This window comes from Drosophila teissieri, chromosome 3R (assembly GCF_016746235.2).
Source record: "Drosophila teissieri strain GT53w chromosome 3R, Prin_Dtei_1.1, whole genome shotgun sequence".
Lineage (NCBI taxonomy): Eukaryota > Metazoa > Arthropoda > Insecta > Diptera > Drosophilidae > Drosophila > Drosophila teissieri.
In genome coordinates, this window is record NC_053032.1 from 12530678 (window position 1) to 12550363 (window position 19686).

The 19686-nt window shown below is 41.8% G+C and overlaps 1 protein-coding gene across 3 annotated transcripts in view; it reads left to right on the forward strand.

The window, feature by feature from the left end:
• LOC122620307 overlaps positions 1-19686 on the forward strand; it is a 74105-nt gene that overhangs the window by 45594 nt on the left and 8825 nt on the right. Inside the window, exons 1-2 of one of the 3 annotated variants that reach the window (XM_043797704.1) lie at positions 10167-10399; positions 10939-11047. In XM_043797704.1, coding sequence (XP_043653639.1) covers positions 10388-10399; positions 10939-11047 — 121 coding nt within the window. In that variant the 5' untranslated portion in view covers positions 10167-10387. Of the gene's footprint in view, positions 1-10166; positions 10400-10938; positions 11048-19686 lie in introns of those variants that run through there. The other 2 variants (XR_006326122.1, XM_043797702.1) reach the window with 2 other exon arrangements.

Genomic DNA, 19686 nt, shown 5'->3' on the forward strand with positions numbered 1-19686 from the left:
TCCGCCAAAAAGTTCTTGCTTATGATCCTTATTTGCTTAAAATCCATTCATGAACAACGAAAATTATTTTTAAATATTTAAAAGATTAATTTGTCAGAGGACAAGCCAAATTTATGGCTTGCTTGAATACTTTACGGTGTGTTGAAAAATGCAGGATAAGAACAGCCAAAATATTTTATGAGTATATTAAATGTGATATTATGACACAGATTATATATGACCCATTAAAAAAATTGCGTATACCTAATTGTCGTTTTGACTTAAGTCAAATGAAAGGCTTTCTGTGTTCGATACTTCAAAAACTGTATATATTCTCAATGCAAGTTTATTTATTTATTTATTATAATAGATAGAGTAGTTTAAAAAACTTAATTAACTTAAATGGTATAGCACTGGCTGCAGGGGCCTATGGCTATGTTGGTAATGCAAGTATGTTGAGCCGTCCAATCTACAATCTTGAATATTTGTCGTTGGAAGTTTTAATTTGTAATGCAATAGAGTTGAGCATAATTGTCGTTGAACTTAATCAGCTGTTATCATCTGGTACGTCAAAAGAAATTTCAGACACAGTAAATCGAAGTATTTTTAATTTTATAGCGGCATTTATTGAAATATATATGTTTAAATTGTGTATTTATAAGCAAGTGTGATACCAAATAACAAAGTGCTACGTGTATTAAGGTGTCTTAAAAAGTGTTTCACATCCCACGTTGCTCGTGCTTTCTCGTGTTACGTATACTGAAGGTATACCGGATAGGATACACTCAGGATACATTCAGTATACGTTTACGAGGTCGCACAGAATCGCCTTAGTCCAAAAGTGCTGAAAATTACGCGTCGTCGCGGATCCCGATGCGGATAAAGATGAAATCAAGTCCAGATGTGAAGACTTATACTATAATTTGTAGATCGAAATCGGACACGCGGCGTTGTTGACCCGACGATTGCACGGCCGCAACTGAAAGGAGCAGACAGGAAAAGCAGAAAAGCAAGCCGGCATGTCCTCGTAATTGTCGTTTCCTTTCGGCCCGTTCGCTCGTGTCTCGCTCGCACTCGTGTGCGACTGATTTTACAAGCGTTTTCCTCACTTCCGGTCGTCCTGTGCCCTGTTCGGTGGTTGCTGCTGTCCGGCTGATTTTTCAACAGGGATGGGACCCGAGAATCGAAAATGAATGCGATAACCTCAGACGTTTAGCCAGCACTTGTCACATAAGACGTGTCTTTATACTCCGCCATCAATGGATGTCCTTGGTCCTGGAAAATAGAAAGCGTGGAATAGAAAGCGAAAGAAAACAGTAAGTTCAAGAAGTTACGACAACGCACAAAGTTCCCAGATACCTCTGGCATTAATATTCCCAGCCCCAGCTCAACTATTTCGCCAATCGCGATAATCACCCTTTGTTGCCATCCATTACCCACCTGCCCCATCCGCCAGGAGCTCCTACTTGCGCCCTCGAGCACGTCCTTTCGTTTAATCCCTAACAAGAAAGGGGCGGTCGGCCATCCAACCCAACTCACACAAAGCCTGGGAAATGCGCGGGAGACTGGGAGTGAAGTAGAGAGGTTCGCAGCCAACCAGGCAACTCTCTGGCAATCTAATGCCCAAGATAAAATTCAAAATTTATAATATTGCACAGTTTGCCCGATATAAAACGTAAACTTATGGCTCTCGTGGAGTACGTGCCATATTTTTCTATGTGTATGTGCCCAAGTCTCAGCCACTATATATTTGCCTATGTCAGTGCCCGACTGTGTGTGTGAGAGTCCTGGCTCCTGGCTCCTGCTTCTGTGCTACTTCCTTTTTTCCTGCCCAACCCTTGCCAGCAAAGAGTCATGAGCTCGTTATGCCTGTGAGATTTCATTTGTGTGCCGTGGCAACCCCTGGCAACAGTGGTCCAATAACAAACTTTTAGTAGAAAAGGCTGGAAAAAAACGAAATGTAATAAATAACATAAGATATGGATTTTAAAACCGAATAAGTTAAATCTGTTGTAAAGTTATTAATTCCTAATTTCCTAATTAAAATGGAAATCTTTTTGTTAAGTTCTTAATGTAAAAATCCCATTTGATCGCATTGATATGTTCTATTAGCATCTAAACTGTGCACTGTATTTACTCTTATACCGTGTATATTTTTAAATTTTAATTTAATGAGAAGTTATTATTAAGATCTTTACGAAATTCTTGAATCTTGTTCAATAAACTCTTGTATCTTTTTCATGTGAAATCTTAATACCTAGTCCAACTGTGCCTGGGCCCGTGTCTTTATGTCTCTGCATACTTTGACCGGCAGTTTTCGGATGGGCTTGTCAGGCGTTCGGGGAGGGTGAAGTTAGGGCGGTGTTCGATGTGGGGAGGGCGTACACGCAGAACGGCCGTTACAACCATAAATATCATTTTTTTATTGGCACAACCCTAAATGGCGGCATTTGGCAAAGCAAATTCCAATGCAAAACGCCGACTCCCAGCGGACGGCCAGTGGGATGTGCTAAACATACGGCCGACCGCCCGCATAACGAGCGTCGAGGGCGGACTTGGTAGCAGGTTTTTTGGGGATAGTGAAGATACTCGGGACCTGGAACTCCCCTAAGAATGTGCGACAATTTGGCGAGCCAACGAGCCAACGAGCCAAGGGATGCTCTACCATTGCCAGAAATCCAGAGACAGAGCTCGCCAAATCGCCCGATATCAAGGTACGTGACTTTATGGCAAATCGTTGCCATCCCGGCCAAAGGTGCCAAAATGCTGTAACTGGAGCTGCAGATGAGTCCTCTGCGGCAAGTGGTGTTAAATGCACGCTCCACTGGGCGGCACCAAAAGCAAGAAGGCAAGGCGAACAGTACAGACAAAAGCGTCGCGGGAGAACGGAAACAATTGCTCGAAATTACAGACGCCATTGCGCCATTGCGCCATTGTTGCCAGCAGACGCATTCCGCATCCCAGCCCCTCTTGCGGCTATACCTGGCATGGACCACAAGAACGAGGAGAAGTCGTCACCATCAACGCTTTCAGTTGATTGTTTCCACGCTCCACAGCTCATCCTCATCCTCATCCCGAGGAACTGCACACCCACGCATGGAAACCCTGCACATTTCTAAACTTTTGTGGGAGCACTCACCACCTCTGGGGCGCAGTTTCCAAATGAGTTTTCATTTCTTTTCCACCTTTTTTATTTTGTCTCCTCAATTATTCTGCTCTGTTCTATTTCATTCTTTTCCCTCCGTGAAGTATATTTCTTTATCGCCCATCGGGGATTATGTCCCAGGAATTGAAGCTTAATTTAGTTTTCAAATTTGCTTCACCTCGAATTGACTTTGCGGCGAGACCAAGAGCATTTTAAATTCTGGTTTCGTATTTAATAAGGAAATATATTGAAACTAATTTTTCCAAAAATTAAAAATTTAAATTAAAATTATTTCAACTGATTTTAATTTAAATACGACATCAATTTGTGTAATCCAAGTTTAGTTATTTTATACAATAAATATATGAGAAAATACTCTATTACAATATTATTGTATCTAAGTATTTACTAAAAGAAGTAAAAGCAATTGAATGATATTATAGCTTAAGAAAGTCAACGCAAAGACTTAAAATATATCGCATTCATTTTATTTCGTTCTATTTATTCTAAATCCCACATTTGTATCCTGATAGTCATAAAATTATTTCAACAAACGCCTCCCTCTTTCCTAGAGCCTGCTTCAAAACTATTTGCTGGAAATTCTAATTTAAATTTCTGAATGCTCACGTTCAATGTCTGGCAAATGTGCTCGGTGCGGTTCCTATAAAATTCTCGAGTCGCAGCCGGTGGACAGAGATGTCTGAAATCAGGCGGAGGGTCTTGGGTTTTGGTGGAACCGGGCAATATTGCCGTCAATGACTTGCAAACAAAATTAGAAAAGAAAACCCAGGCGGTGGGTAGCATATGCTGCTGAGTGCGCTCCGGCATCAAAATGACTACACAAACTTTTCAAATTAGATTTCACACCCAAACTAAACACGAGGCGATGGCAATGGCGATGGCGACAGCCACGCCAGCGGAAAATTCGAGGTCGTTGGAGGAAATGCCAGAGACAGAGACTGGAATCCAGACTTGGACCCAGTACCCGGTCTGAGGTTGAAGATGGCCACGACACTTGCGCACAGAGTTCGCCACTGTATTTTAGTTTATTTTGTTTTATTAAAACGACTAATGGCCGGCCAAGTGGGTGGCTGGGCTGGATGTGAAGACACAAAGCGACGCCCTGAAATGGACACAATTAGTGTGCAATTTATGCTCCATGGAGCAGCAGCTGCCATAACGATTGCCTCTTGTCTGAGCTGCAATTTGAATGGCCAAATTAGACTGTCTGCCGGCAATTCATGCATTCAAAGTCGAAGCGGCGACGACCAAGGTTCAAGTCGAGCTCGACAATTTGATAATATTCACAAGGCCAGACACACCGACCGACCGGGGGCATTAATTTAATGTTCGGGGCGTTAGCCACACATGTAAATTCCTCGCATCTCTGGCATTTCTGCAGCCTCATTACGGAGTGGGGCAATGGTCGAAATGGACAAAATAATCGAATAACCACCCCCGACAACAGCATGAATTCATACAATATCACATTATTTCGGAATCTTGGCAGTGCATACTATGAGACCGACAGATTTCATTTTAATATATTATTGGAATGAAAAATGAGTGTTCGTAGCCATTGTTTTATTTAGCGCCTTAGAAGGGAGAGGCACAATCGGCGATCATATGTGTATTCCAGAAAGGTAATCAATTAGAGTTCGCTTAAGCGAGTGAAGACTGTTCCCTCTGCATATGTTTCAATTGCCACCTTTGATGCTTCACGCCTGCATCTGTTCGCATTGAACGAAATCCCGAATATCGCAATCAAAACTCGGATAAACGGGGATAAAAACAAGCGGGCTGTTTTTGCCATTTGGCCGCCATTGTCTCAGGGGGTGGGTCTTCGTGTGTGTGCGTGTGTGTTTTTGTGTGTGTGAGTCGGAGACTCAAAACCCGAAAACCGCCCCTGCGAATGCGTTCGTGAAGGTGAGAGTGCTTAATTATGCGTTTGGCAGTCGTAAAACTAAACTTTATGGCTGTCGTCTGCACTGCCATTGCTGGTGCAGTTTGTAACTGATCTGAGTTCAGGGAACGACCTCTGCATTCGATTTTCGAACCTTTTCGGACCTTTTGGGCTGATGCCCAAAGTCGGGGCCCCTTCTGATTGATTTATACGCATGTGAAAAATGCAGCTCCGTAACTGGCGCACCGCTCGTAAAATCTGTCTGTCCGGGCCGGCTGATTTGATTTAGTGCCGCTAATAAGTAGCCAGGTGGCAGTTTGACCGATTTCTGGTCGAATGCTGGATGCGCAGACATATTGCGCATACGCCCCATTCGCCATGGGAACAGGGTACAGGGTGGGGAAAATTGCTGAGGGCAGGTTCTAGGTTCTTGGAACTTCAGGCCGAGGCAATGGTGATAAATACTAAGAGCAAGCCGTTATGCCTTATAAACTTATTTTTAACCAATCGTTAATGACCCACTAGAGAGGGTGAACATAAGTGGTCTACCAACATTATATAAAAACCTGTTTGAAACATTAACCCATTAAATAATTAATTATTCAAATTCCTAACTAAAAGATGCATTATAAAGTAAATCTGGTTATTTACATCTGGCAATTAAATTACAATAATTGTAGGAGAAACGTAAAAGTCTTACCAGCTTTTCCAGTTCACTGAGTCTTAGTCATGGTCCACTCCTCAGCGTCAAGAAACCTGCTAAGTGATAACGAAAAGAAGGCCAAATCATGCGGAAAGCCATATTAATCCAATAAAAATCGATTACTCCAGTGAGTGGCGATAGGAAAAGTGCCATAAATAACCTGCCCCACTGAATGCAAACCGAATGCTGGAAGCCGGCAACAGCGAAACGGGTGGAATGTGCAAATGAAAATCATTATTATCGCCGACGATGATGAGCTTCATGATGGTCTGTCTCATCAGACTCTTGTCGTAGCACATTGTTCATTGCTGTCGGCTTTCCGGGCCCTAAGTTCCCGGTCCTTGTTCCCTCAGGTCCCCCGAAAAGCCCCCGAAACCGGAAAATACCCCCATTTGACCCCCCGTAAGGGCAGTTTGTAGCTATCTGTCTGGCAGTCAGTCATTCGGGGCAATTGTTTCATTCATGGACCCGCCAAAATAGACGAGAGGCGTTTATCATCATCCGAGACATGTTTCGTCTCTTTCTCTGCTGCTCCTTCCCTCTCTTTCTACCGCTGCGTAGGCTTTTGTGTGGGTATGAGTGTGAGTGTGTTCGTGTGTGTGTGAGCAAAACAAACCATAAATGTGCGTGGAAGTCGAAAGACGAAAAAGAAACGAGAGAATCCAAGTTTTTGTCATAGCGGCGAGACCCCCCTCTAGCCATCAACCCCCCACCCTTAGGGACCTCCCCCCTAACCCCATCATGACCATAAGTCAATGTCAATGGCACGCACACAAGTACACTATACATATTTGCTTTCTGGGACAGTCGAAAAGTTGTCGTCGTGTTGAATTTCTGGGCTGATTTTCCACGTTTAATGGGACCATGACATGCCATGTTTGCCAGAAAATTTGTTATTTGGTGTTTATGGCGGCGTTTAAACGTTAGGGTTTCATTCACTTTTATCTGCAAAAAGAGATGAAATAGATGGGGAATACTTAAAACTGGTTTGCAAGTGCAGGCTGTCATCCACGCACACAGATACTCACCCACACAGAAACGAGCTGCAGCGATTAAAGATACAAAGTGCAAACCAGTTCCGCGACGAGATTTAATGGGGAAACAAACAAACGAAACAAAATCACAACTTATTTTGTAAATATAATTTAAATAAGCAATTAAATAAACACTGGGCACTCTGAGGTATCACTCATTTTCTACAGATTCACTTTGATAGTTGCAGTTTTATTTTTAGCTGATGGCTTTTTTGCGGTTGTTTGCTTTCCAACGTTTTGCGTTCATTTGAAGCCGTTGCCCGACGATTTCTTGCACGCCGCTCGGTCTCTCAAACGCCGGCAGCGACGTCGACTGTGACGCCGGCGGCGCTGCCGCCGTATCTGTGCGTATCTCACAGATATCGTAGCCCCAGTACAGCAGAGTATCTGTGTGAGGAGTATCTGTGAGGGGTTTCTGTTCGAAAGTGTTGGTGTACCGTTCATGCGCAACTCACACGCACGTGCTTCGAAATTTCCCTGGGGCGCTCGCACACACAGACACACACACACACTCCCAGTCAAAATCTAACCTCTTTGGTACTTTTTGGCCAAGCCAGTAACGCTTACTGAACCGAAATAGGGAAATTTCGAAATATAACCATCGAAAAATCCCCACCACGTGCTTGGCCTTTGTTTTGCTTTTGTGCTTTTCCGGCTGCAAAAAAAGCTCTCCAGTCCCAGCTGCCTTAGCTTTTTGTTGTTGCTGTGGCGTGGGGGAGGTTGCAAGTATATAACCCCGCCCACTTCCCCAAGCGGGTATCCAATCCATTTATGAGCCTCTTTCGCTGTTGTTGCAATTAACGACCATTTGAATTATATTTGCGCTCGTAAACTTTACAAGAACTCTTCGTCGGTCTGCCCCGGAAAAATAAGAAGAAATGCCAGCAGCGTGGCGGCCTTTTCTCATTTTCCCCATTCATTTCGAACGTAGACAGCAGAAATTTTTACGACTTTTCTGCACAATGCGCAAATACAACGACAGTGGACCAATCTACCCGATTCCCCCGTCCCACACCATGCCCCTTCACCTTTGCATTCCACTCTGACTTTGGATCAGAGCTGGCCCTGGGGATTTTATTGTGGGTTTTCCCATTTCATAAATCGTTTGTTGATAACACACTTCGGCACTTGACTTATATTAAAAATTCTTGTTCAATCGTAATTTAGGAGCAAGTTGAACTCGAATGAGATTCAATTTAATGTTTTTAAATAATTATTTTAATAATTATTCTTTTTTAGCAATTTTCATTTTCCTTTTGGCACCCAGACGATTTAAAATTTCATTTTATATAAAAGAGTTAAAGCCTGGTTTTTCACCAAAATACTAATTAAGTACAAAAACTCTCAAAAAAGGCTTGTTTAAATGAAAGAAAAAATATTTTTTAAGCTTTAAAAGCTCATTAACGCGTTGAATATATCGAAATACTGTCTCCCACCATATACTATCGTTTCCACCAAGTTATTTCAAAAACTATTTGTTTGGCATTCTGGACAGTTGCAATATAGCATTCGCAGATAATTGTTGTCTTGGTATGGGTGCCCGCTGTTCACCTCTCAGTAGATAATTAACAACCCTTAGCTGTGCGCAGCCCTTGCACCCTTACCTCGCTATCTGAGTGTATCTGTGTGTGTGTGCATCGATGCGCTTACCCCTAATTGCAATGCCATAAAAAGTGCAATTCCAGCGAAGGACAACCACCGAAGCAGAAATGAGAGAGGTGAGCGCAGCGGAGGAAGGCTCTTGGCATTTTGCCATTACATTGCAACCATGATTGCGATTAGAACTGGCATTGTCTTGCCACCAGACGGCAGGATGAAGGACTCAGTACCGGGACGCAGCACCCAGAACTATCAGCAGCAGCAGAGAGCGATATGCCGGGGGGTTGGGGAGGGATCAAATTATGCGAAACTGCATTTTCACTTTTCGCATCGCCAACTCCAGGCCATTTGCACCATAAGGCCAACTGGAGGAGATGGCCAAGCTGCAGCTGCTCCTGGTTCCTCTTGGCCGTAAGTGTCCTGGCTGGCAGAAAGCATCATTTTCTGCATGCAAATTCCCTCGTCTTGATATATCGAAAATCTCGAGAAGTGCAGCCAATCAACTGGAAATTGCCAAGCTTCAAGTTAAGAGCCTTGCCAGCTCCCCAAGGATTCGAATTGATAACAGATTCAGCAGCGACCACACCAGACGCAGCTGCAGTCGCAACAAATATTAAAGATGAAACGGTTTAAATAAAAGCAAAGCTTAAAGAAGAATCAGTAACCAAAGAGCGTACAAAATTATCTAAGGTTTATCTAATATAAGAGCAACTCAATACCTAGCAGTCGCCGTATATATCAGCTTGCAGAAAATTAAGTGCAATGATTAAAAACAGGAGCAATAACAATCTGAAAGAGAATATCAACCATAGCATATGAACATCGCGGGCAGAAAGCAATAGCAATATAAACATTTGTATGAAACCCAGAAGCAACCAAACCGGGAGCAAGTTCACAAAGCAGCCACCAGAAGAAACAATAATAAGCAAAACACAAAGGTCATATCAGCCGAGCAGCAGCAAACTTATCAACCAGAGCAACAAAAGCAACATCGCTTAAAGTCTAAGCTGCAGCAAGATAAGTAAATCCATAGAAACTTGGGCTATGCTAGCAACAAAAGACGCTTCATCAACAATAGGCCATTTCTGAAAAGCAGCCACAGCAGCAGCAAAACGAGACACGTCTGCAACAACAACAGGTACAACAGCAACATCTTCCGCTGTTTGAATTGCAGCAGAGATAAGCAGGAACTTAAGTTAAACCAACCACAAATACACTGCAGCAACAATGGCCAATTTATAAACAGCAGCAGCTGCAGCAACAACATCAGCTGCAACAGCCACTACAGCAGCAACAACATCAGCAGCTTCTCCAGCAACATCCAAACACGACGACATCAGCAACATCAGCAATCGCGACGGCAAACGCGGGCGTTAAGCGGTGCGAGCGGACCGCCGCCGCCCGACTGTCGGCGGTTTCTTGGAGCTAGTGCTTTTGGGGCGCGTGGGCGTGGCACTTGGGAGCAGCATAGTGTGCACCCTGTTGCGCCCACGGCAGACGGATCTCTCTGACCCGCTCGCACACCGGCTAGGCTGCCGTTAGGGCGAGCGAAAGCAGGCTAGTGCGGCCATTTTGGTGGGAGCGAGACGACGAGTGGCGCAGCGCAGGCGTCGACTGCGACGGCAGCGTCAGCAGCGACTGCAACTTGTGCCGCGTCTGCTGCTTTTGCTGCTTTTGCTGAGCGGTCAGCGTTGGAGACTTTTTGAGGGATCTGTGTGGCGGAATCTTGGGGCTCCAGAGAAAACCGCAGAAGAAATAAATACTGCGAGTGGTCGCCGGGGAGGGCTCATTCCGCCGATGAGCAAAACGCGTTGAGTGAAACTCAGACCAAGGTCTCTGGTGGAAAAGGCGCTCTTAAAACCTGCAACACACTGTCGGAATTGATTTTCCAAGCTCGACATCTTCGCGTTTTATTATTAAAATAGAAAAAACGAGTTTCAACTGGGGACTTGTCGTTGGGCGCACCTGACGACCTGCAACGGCAGCTGGTTTGGTTGGAATTGGGTTCAATTAGTTGCCACCAAATGGAAAACCCTGTAACTTCCATTTTAAAATCACGAAATTAAATTTGTTCCTGGACTCTTTTCTTTTAAGCGGAGGGAGTGTAAATTATTAAATGTGGGCTATTCCGAAAGGCAATTAGGAATATAAGAGCTTGAGAAGGATGTATTTTATGCGACCTCTGAATCGGTTCGAAGCACTTACCCAAGAGTTCGATGAGTTGGCGTTCATGAGCAAATAAATATTAATTGCTTGCTTAAGATTAATGTACTATTTTATCCTACATATATTAACTTTACAGTTGCAGTTTTAACAGTCAAAAAAGCAGTGATGAAAAAAATCAACATACACATATTTTAAGCAGTTAAAATTATTTTGTAATTTAATTTTTTTTAAATGAACGTTTTGCTTGAAGAATAAACTTTTAATGAATAATGAATTCTATATGAATGAATTATACCGTCTGTGGGCGTATTTAGGAGCTCATTTTACCCAAATCCAAAAACTAATTATATGTGCTTAATAACGAATGAAAATACAAATTTAATATATGGTTCCTCTCTTGTCTTTCCAGGTCTGCGTCTTCGCGCGTGTGTGTGTGTTTTTAAACCATTTGTGGATTACGCCTATAAAAACTACACCTCACCGCGGAGCCAGCGAAGTGGGACCAGCTACAACAAAGGGTTGGTAAACGAATTTAAATATTTGCCTTTTATTGCCATTTGATATTAATATGAATTTGAGCGGAGCCGGAGATGAAAGCAAAGATGCATAAATCTGGTGGCGTTTTAAATAAATTCGCTTTATGACTCGCTCAGCCACCGAAGTCGTAAAATCTTTTGTTTAAGCATGGAAACCAAAGTCAAAACCTAATTGCATAATGATTTAATCCCTGCCAATGGCTCCAGTGCATGAATCGATCATAATCCTGCTCGGACAATCCATTAAAATGTCTCGCATAATCGCTTTAAAAAGCCATTAACATGGCCATAAGTACGAGCCGACGGGTTTTGCCCAATACCGAAAATTTGAGTGCGCGGGTTCCGATTTTAAGCTTAACTTCGGCGGACATTAAATGGGAATTCTTCACGAAAGTATGCATAAAACTTTACGAGGCATCCCTTTGTTTTGGCTTTTGTTGGCATCGATTTTATGATTTAATTTGTCAACTGCTCTGCGAATGGCTTGAAAATGGTCACTCGAAGAGCAATGGTGACCGCATAAATATGATTTCCAGCGATCGCTGCTGCTCTGCCGCCCTGAAATTGCACGATTTGTGCAGTTTTCATTGCGATTCGATTACGGATGAGGCCATAAAGTGTATTCGTTATTGCCATTAGTCGCTCGTAAATTGGCTAACGAATGTGTCGTCTCGACCCCGGTCGAAAGGCTCCCCTCCCCCACCTGAGCAGCCCACCTTGCCGCCAAAAGTTGCAGAGTTCCGACCTCTTGATTGGCGGAGCCTTCGCTCGAGTATCCGCCACAATTTCCAACCAAGAAGATTCTGACAGAGACGTTATTCCAGTTTTTAATCTGCTCGATTGGTCGGCGGCGGGCGTTCGGACCGGGAGAGTCCGACATCGCCATCGGATTGCGAAGGCGAGGTAATTAATATATTGCATTAAATGCTCGTAATCACGCATTTTTATTGGGGATCTCAAGACACACACACACCAAAGCAAGAACAAGCGGATAAGTCAGCGTGGCATTAGGGCGATGCACTTCAGTCGAATGTGTGGCTAACCACTTTGCTTACATTGTGTGTGTCAATTATTTCGTGACTACTTTCCATGATCAAAGGTATAATAAATATTACGAAAATCTTTGTATTACACACAACTTGCATCTACATCTGCTTTTGGATATGGTTACATTTCAGGAGCAGCGAGCATGGACCCAAAGTACACATTTCTTCAATACATTTTTTGTTTATCCATTAGCGGGTCACCCTACTGCCCACTGATTAACTCCATTAGCCGCACCTGCGTCATTTAAGCCAGGATGAGAGCTCTCTAAAAGCTTGTAATCCGATCGAAACAAATTTATAACAATACATAAATTATAAATGCAGTGTACAATCGAGCACTCAAGGCATTTGCAATCATTCCAAATTTTTGGATTACAGGTGCGGATACCGTGTCGCCCAGAAGCAGTACATCGTCGTTTTTATCAGTGTCATATACAATACAGGGGCTAATTTCTGTACTTCTATATGTGTTTATATATACAGTGGCGTGCAAGTATGAGTACATGTTTGCAACTTTTGACTGTTGGCCTAAATAAAAAAGGTATTAGTTAAGCAAATGAACCCAAATTTTTACTGTTGATTCTTTGATTATTTATTTACAAATTCGTAAAAAAAAAATAACAATAATGTAATTCTTTTCGTTAGGAAAAAAATAAAATTTAAATTAACTCGCATGTACTCAATTATGCTCAATTTGAATTTTTCAACAAAAGGTGGACAGCTCATTCAACTGAAAGTTTAATTTTAGAATTTACCGTTTGTTTTTAAGAAAGTTTAATATAAAACTATAAATATAAAAGTTTTCAACCAAAAAGGTACGAATCTCCACGTGTTTTTGGCTCTTAACTATTAAAACAAATAATATGAAGAAATTGCCAATAAATGTTGAAGATTCAGTGATAAACCTTACTGAAAATGGATTTTCGACGCGTATAATAGCTGGGAAGTTAAATATAAGCCAATCAGCAGTCATTCGTGTTCAAAAAAGGCGAAACGCGGTACCCAAAATTCAATGAAGAGGTCCACGTCGATTGTTGACCGATGCAGATGCGCGGCTTTTGATGCAAAATATTAAAAAGGATAAGAATTGTAGACCCAAGGATGCTTCTGCAGCTATAGGCAAACCTGTCAGCCAGTGGACAGCGTGTCGAGCACTTAAGCGTATTGGATACGTTTCCGAATTAAAAAAAAAGAAACCGGCCTTGTCCGATAAAAATATAAAAGCACGGCTAAAATTTGCAAAGGCACATAAAAATTGGGAAGTTGACGACTGGAAAAAAGTTATGTGGTCTGATGAATCAAAATTCAATCGATAACAGTCGGACGGAAAACAATATTGCTGGAAAAAGCCTGGAGAGTCGCTGCAAAGACGGCACGTACAGGAAACAGTAAAACACGGAGGAGGAAATGTCATGGTCTGGATCTGTTTTACCTGGTGGAGCCTTGGACCAATAAAGAAAATAGAAGGAACTATGAAAGAAGAGGACTATTTAGATATTCTGCAAACCCATCTTTGCGATTTTGTTGACAAATGCGTTTATAATGAGAGTGATATCACATTCCAGCAAGATGGAGATCCGAACACACGTCCAAAATCGTGAAGGAATGGATCGAAAATCAAGATTTTAAGTTAATGGAGTGGCCAGCTCAGAGTCCTGATCTCAATCCAATCGAAAATTTGTGGTCGATTGTAAAAAGACGATTGGGACACTACGAATCGGTTGCAGCAAACCAACACGAGATGTAGCAACGAATCCAGCAAGAATGGAAAGCTGTTCCGAAGGAAATTATTCAAAATCTGGTGGAAAGTATGCCAAAGCGTATAAAAAGCGTCATCAGAATTAAGGGTCTTTGGACTAAGTACTAAAAGATAAGCTTTTGTTGAAAAATTCAAATTGAGCATAATTGAGTACATGCGAGTTAATTTAAATTTTATTTTTTTCCTAACGAAAAGAATTACATTATTGTTATTTTTTTTTTACGAATTTGTAAATAAATAATCAAAGAATCAACAGTAAAAATTTGGGTTCATTTGCTTAACTAATACCTTTTTTATTTAGGCCAACAGTCAAAAGTTGCAAACATGTACTCATACTTGCACGCCACTGTATATATAGCTCGAGTTGAAGTCAGTCTGATGCTTACTGAAAATCGCCTCCACAAATCGTCATCTGCAATGGACGCTTATCGTTAAATGTACATAATGTGCTTTATTGTCACTTAAGTACAGATTTAAATAATTTTATGACTTCATTTCATTTGTGGACGAGCACAGCGCTGCGACCGTAGTCTCTGGCATGTCTATCTCACTTCTGTAGAGGGAAAAGTACAAAAAACACCCATCTATATAAATAATAATCGCCCATTATAAGTAATCAATGACTTTTGCACCCGCATATGAGCTCATTACTCTCCGTAATTACAGTGTTATTATTTACTGTAGAGCCGAGCAGAAAAATAATGGTGATAATGGGTCTGTAGATGCAAGAACAGAAGAAATTATGATTTTTGAGTTATTTATTTCACAATCTTGCCGCATGCCATATATTGTCGCATATTTGTCGCAAAGTGCGATTTAGATTATTAAATATTTTATTTCGCATTATGAGACAGCCTTTGACATCTTTCATTCAGAAACTAAAGTCTATATATTACACATGGCACTGTTTAAATAATATATATGTATTTGAAGCCTAAAGAGGTTGAAGTCCCTATTTTTAGTAAAATAAGCAAACTTTACTCATTTAAAATAATGTTCGTCTGAGTCATCAAAAGAACCTTCAACTAAAATTACCCATCTCTAATGAGGAATAAGCTCCAACTTTAAAATAATTAACCACTTGCCTACGCATCAACAGAGAGAATAAATTTATTTCCCCTAGGTGTTTTGCTTAGTCTTCTCCTCGAAAGACAAAAACTAATTTGCGTTAATTGCTCTTCGCAGCGCCACTACACAATAGAGCTCCAAGTGGTAATTGCAGGTATTTCCATTACAAAAGCATAACAGTATCAATATGCCAGGCATTTGCATAAATTGTCCCCCTCGTACAGTAGATTCCAGTAGATCGCTGGAATGTCGGGCAAGGCAAATAAATTTGCCCACCGAACGCAGACTTGACTAGAAAATCGTTAGTCGAAGTGCGACAGAAATGGACAGTTAAATAAATCGAGAGATGTCAGCGAGACAAGAGCCAAACGAACTTGGGGCCAAAACATGGTCAGGGATTGGATTTGGACTCGGACTTGGAAGCGGACATGCACTCCCATACACAGAAAACTATTAAAGCTCGGTCCACAAATAAAACGTTTTAAAAACTGCAACTCGCTTACAACTAAAAATTTAACCAATTTAAAAGTTTCAAATGAATAATGCATCATTTTTAGAAGGAAATTATGAAAATACTTCGCATTATGCCCAAAAACCAAGACCATATTTTCTATGTACGTTATGCCAGAAAGTACAAGTAGCATTACACAATATATAATGAATAGTAAATAAATCTTAAAATATTTTAACTTTTTCTATCGAGGACATTTTTTCTCTGTGCAGTCGCATTGTGGCATTCTCGAGTTTCGGTTTGATATGCAGAACAGCTATTCGCGTGACAGCCGAAGTGGTTTGTGGTGCAGGGTGTAGTGGCGTAGTGGTGCAGAGTGGTGCAGAGTGGTTGCGGTGGGTGGTGCGGGTCGTGGGCGTTGGCGAGTTAGTTTGTTGGCATTTCGCACGCATCTTTCATAAATTAACGAGATTTATGCGCCGAGGACTTAGATTTGCTAGAAAAGGGACTCGAAATTGCGGCGGAGACATGGATATGATGTGGAATCGATACTAAATTATCCTCTCTGGCGACAAACTTCCTTCTATTTGGTATCCTCCGTGTCTCCATCTATTTTTCTCGCTGGAGACACACCCAGTAGAAGGCCATCTCTCTCTGCGCCCTACCATCTCTTTCGCACGCTCATTATGCGCACTCGTTTTCGGAGTCGAAAAATCGATGGAATATGCAAAATATTGTTTGAACCGGGGAGCGAATGGAACCGGGAGCCGCCTAAGTCAACAGGGAGATTCGGCTATCCCCTAATCCATTCCAGAAACTCTTTCGGAATGGAATGTAAATTTGAACAGCGTTTTCTTTGTTTTTTCTGACGCAAAAGGGCCACCGAGTTGTGTTGGCTTTCTGGGTTTGTTATTCTAAAATGATTTTCGTTCTCCGTATCTTCGAGCCCCAAGTGTTGCCTAATGTAATCCGACTGGTATCTGTATCCCACAGATACGAACTCGCAGACCACTCAGTCTCGAGACTGGGTTTTAATTTCGGGTTTTTCAATCGGGCCTCTAATGCGCTAGGTGGTCAAAGTTGTCCATTTTCAGATTTTAATCTCTGGAATTTGTTTTAAGGCATCGATATTTATGTGACAGCCCAAATTTTGAGTGTGACACTTTAGAAACGTTTTTATGGTTTATTAAAAAATATCCCCCGGAGCTGAGCTCCAATCCCGCACCTTGTTTCGAATGCAAAGCTAAACTAGTTTTTCAGCTAAATCCCATTCGCTGGCCCCTGGGAAAGAGGGAGGGAAGATGAAATGTAAGGTTGGCGGGAGAGCACATTTTATCAAGGGGATTTGGCAATGCAGGCGGCCTAGTGCAACTGCACTTGAGTCCCTTTTAGGCCGAAAATGGGGGAAATCGATCGACCGCCATAAAACGAAATGTTTATATTTCAAGAAGTCAGAAGTCAAATAGGAAACGTAAAGATCAACAGACCGAAAGCTGCCATTGGAGGGCTGTTCCGAAGGGAAACCCAGAAGGGGAACGGCTCTCTCAGCACTTGGACTTAATTGAAATTTGAAATATGGTATTATGTGCGCGCAGTTCGGAAACAGTTCATAATGCCAAGCTCGAGCCAAGTTCGAGCACACGGCTCTTGTGCTTGTTTATTGAAATGCTCGTAATTATCCAGTCGAGTGTAATGAGCAACTGGCTCAAGTGGAGGTGCACATACATGTATGTACTCGTACATATATCCCGCCGCCCACCCGTCGTTCCAGCCCAATGCCAATGCCATATGCACTTGTCCATGAAGGCAGCCCGTCTACACAGTTGGCCATCGCAGTGCTACTGCTCTCGCGATATTCGAGGAACGCCGACTGCTCTGTATGCTCCGATTAATCACCTGCAGATGTGGTTCTCGATGGGATTATAATTGGAATGGCTCATCTCCAGACAAATAACTCAGGAATTCTGGGCGCACTGGTATGGAACGAACGCTCTAGGAGAATGGAACATATGATAGTTTATATGGAAATAAAGAACAACAAGATACAGCATTTGGAACAACTTGCTTTGCTGCATCGACTTAGTAATGCCGTTAATATACAAGAGTTTTTATAAAATCCACTTTCAAAAAATGTTCTGATAACATTCAACATTCCTCAGCAGAGCACTGATTACATTTTAAGTTCCTGTGTCAGATGCAAATGGAAAGAGAGATTAAGATCTAGTGTAAAAGGAAAAATTAATTTTACAAACTCCTCCTTTTCGCTTTAGATTTATGTGGCATTTCTATAAATAATTAAGATTCTAGATGATCACCCTTTGGCTCTGGTGAAGTGCACCATTTGTAAGACTATTTAGACGGGCATGTGACTGGCATAAAAATAGAAACTGTTCCTTACAGAAAACTAATTAGGAAAACACATTTTCAGGGCCGGACCGAATGGAAAATGGCAGAAACGCTCGTTTCGCCGTGCTTTTCTCGGCAAATGTCCGTCCGCAATTACTCGGCATTTACATAAGCCGTTCATTTAATTTTATTGCACATTGCTGCTATTGTAAATATAATGTCAACAAGCTCCGTGGCGTCGACACATTTACGATTTAAATTAGAGCGAATGCGAAAACCTCAAATCCATTAGGAAAGATGGTGCCCACACAGATCACAGCCAATTTCTATTTTTAATGATACGATTGCGGAGCTTTTTGACACAACAAACGATGAAAACAGAAATCACGGCAGGCCAGCCGAGTGAAAGAATGCGATGGTCCAACGGAATGGCGGAATATTTTATAATAATTACGTGCTGTTCGATCCAGGCGCAGAGCCACCAGCACAGCGAAATAAGTTTAATGTTAATTTGATTGCGCTTTTATTGATAGTAAAAACATTTATGCGGCATACAAAATGAATTATGAATGATTTGGCGGACAGTGAGGCGTTGTCAACGAGCCAGCCGAAATTGTATTCTGAATCAGATTGCCGATCGACTCTTCAGCTGCGGCGATCTCGTAGAATTGCCCAATAACGCATTTACGTTCGTTATTATTTGTATTTTTACGGTTGTTTCCATTTTGATTGGACTTAATTGGCCAGTTGGTTTGGTTTCAGAGCACAAGTTATAATCAATTTATTACCGTATTATTTCGATCGAACAAGCAATATTAATTTGAACAAAAACATAAATTTTTCACCTTTAAAATCTAAAGTGGTTTAAATTACAAACTTATTTAAACTTGTTTTTAATTCTTTCTCATTGTAAGAAATGGAAAATATTTAAAGACAGTTTTAAATAGACATAAAATAATTGTAATATATTTAACCAACAAGCCTTAAACTTTAATGTACATATATGTTTATGTATATAGAGAAAATAATTGTATTCTGTTTATGTATGTATGTTTCTGTATCTAAGGTGAAAAAGAAAGTTAAAGGTATAATAAAATAAATGGCAGTAGAACGGAATTCGGATTCAAGGACATCCTCACGTCCTTTACCGGCTTACATCAAGGGTTATGCGAATTGCACGGGCTGCATTACAGACAGTACAAGTCCTGCCGCGTTTTAAAGTCCTTGAGTTGCGCAATTAGACGGGTAACTGACTTTTTTACGGACAGCTGCATACCTGTTAACCATTTTCCAGGGAATATCCTTTCTCCGGATGCAGTTTTTTACGCACTCAACATTATTGAAGGTCAAGACTATTAATAGTCATTTGCCAAAAAATGCAACCGGTTAGCGACTGTGGCCAAGGTGAGCAAGTTTCTGTTCTTTCTTTGAAATTATAAATACCAACGCTATTGCGAATCGATAAATTAAAAAAACTGCCAACTCGGCCTGCGTTTCAATGGTTATTTTGGCCGTGTTTTCAGCTGCGAGTCGGCTTGGTTCTGGCAAGGAGAGTGAAGCGGTTAAATGGCGGATTCGGCTGCAAAGGATGAGGGAAACACGGAGGGCCGGTGGCCATAAACTTGGCAAACAAAAGGTGAGCGGCGGTCGTAAAACGCGACAACGTGGTGTGACATTCTGTCGAGCCGACCGCTTCCATATTTTTACCATATCCTGGGCAAGGGGTTTCGAGAACTGGTCACCCTGCGACTTTTGTTTGCCATTTTATTGTCACTACTCCCGGGGTTCCCGAAACGAAAATCCGGCATTTTATGACCCTTTTCGCAATTGGACAGTTTAACCCTTCAGCGGTGGCAAAAAAGGAAGAAAGGACTCGGAAGTCCATCTGGATTCCTTCACTCCCTCAGACGCGAAAGGCGTACACACGTTTTGTGGTTCTACTCCTTTTGAT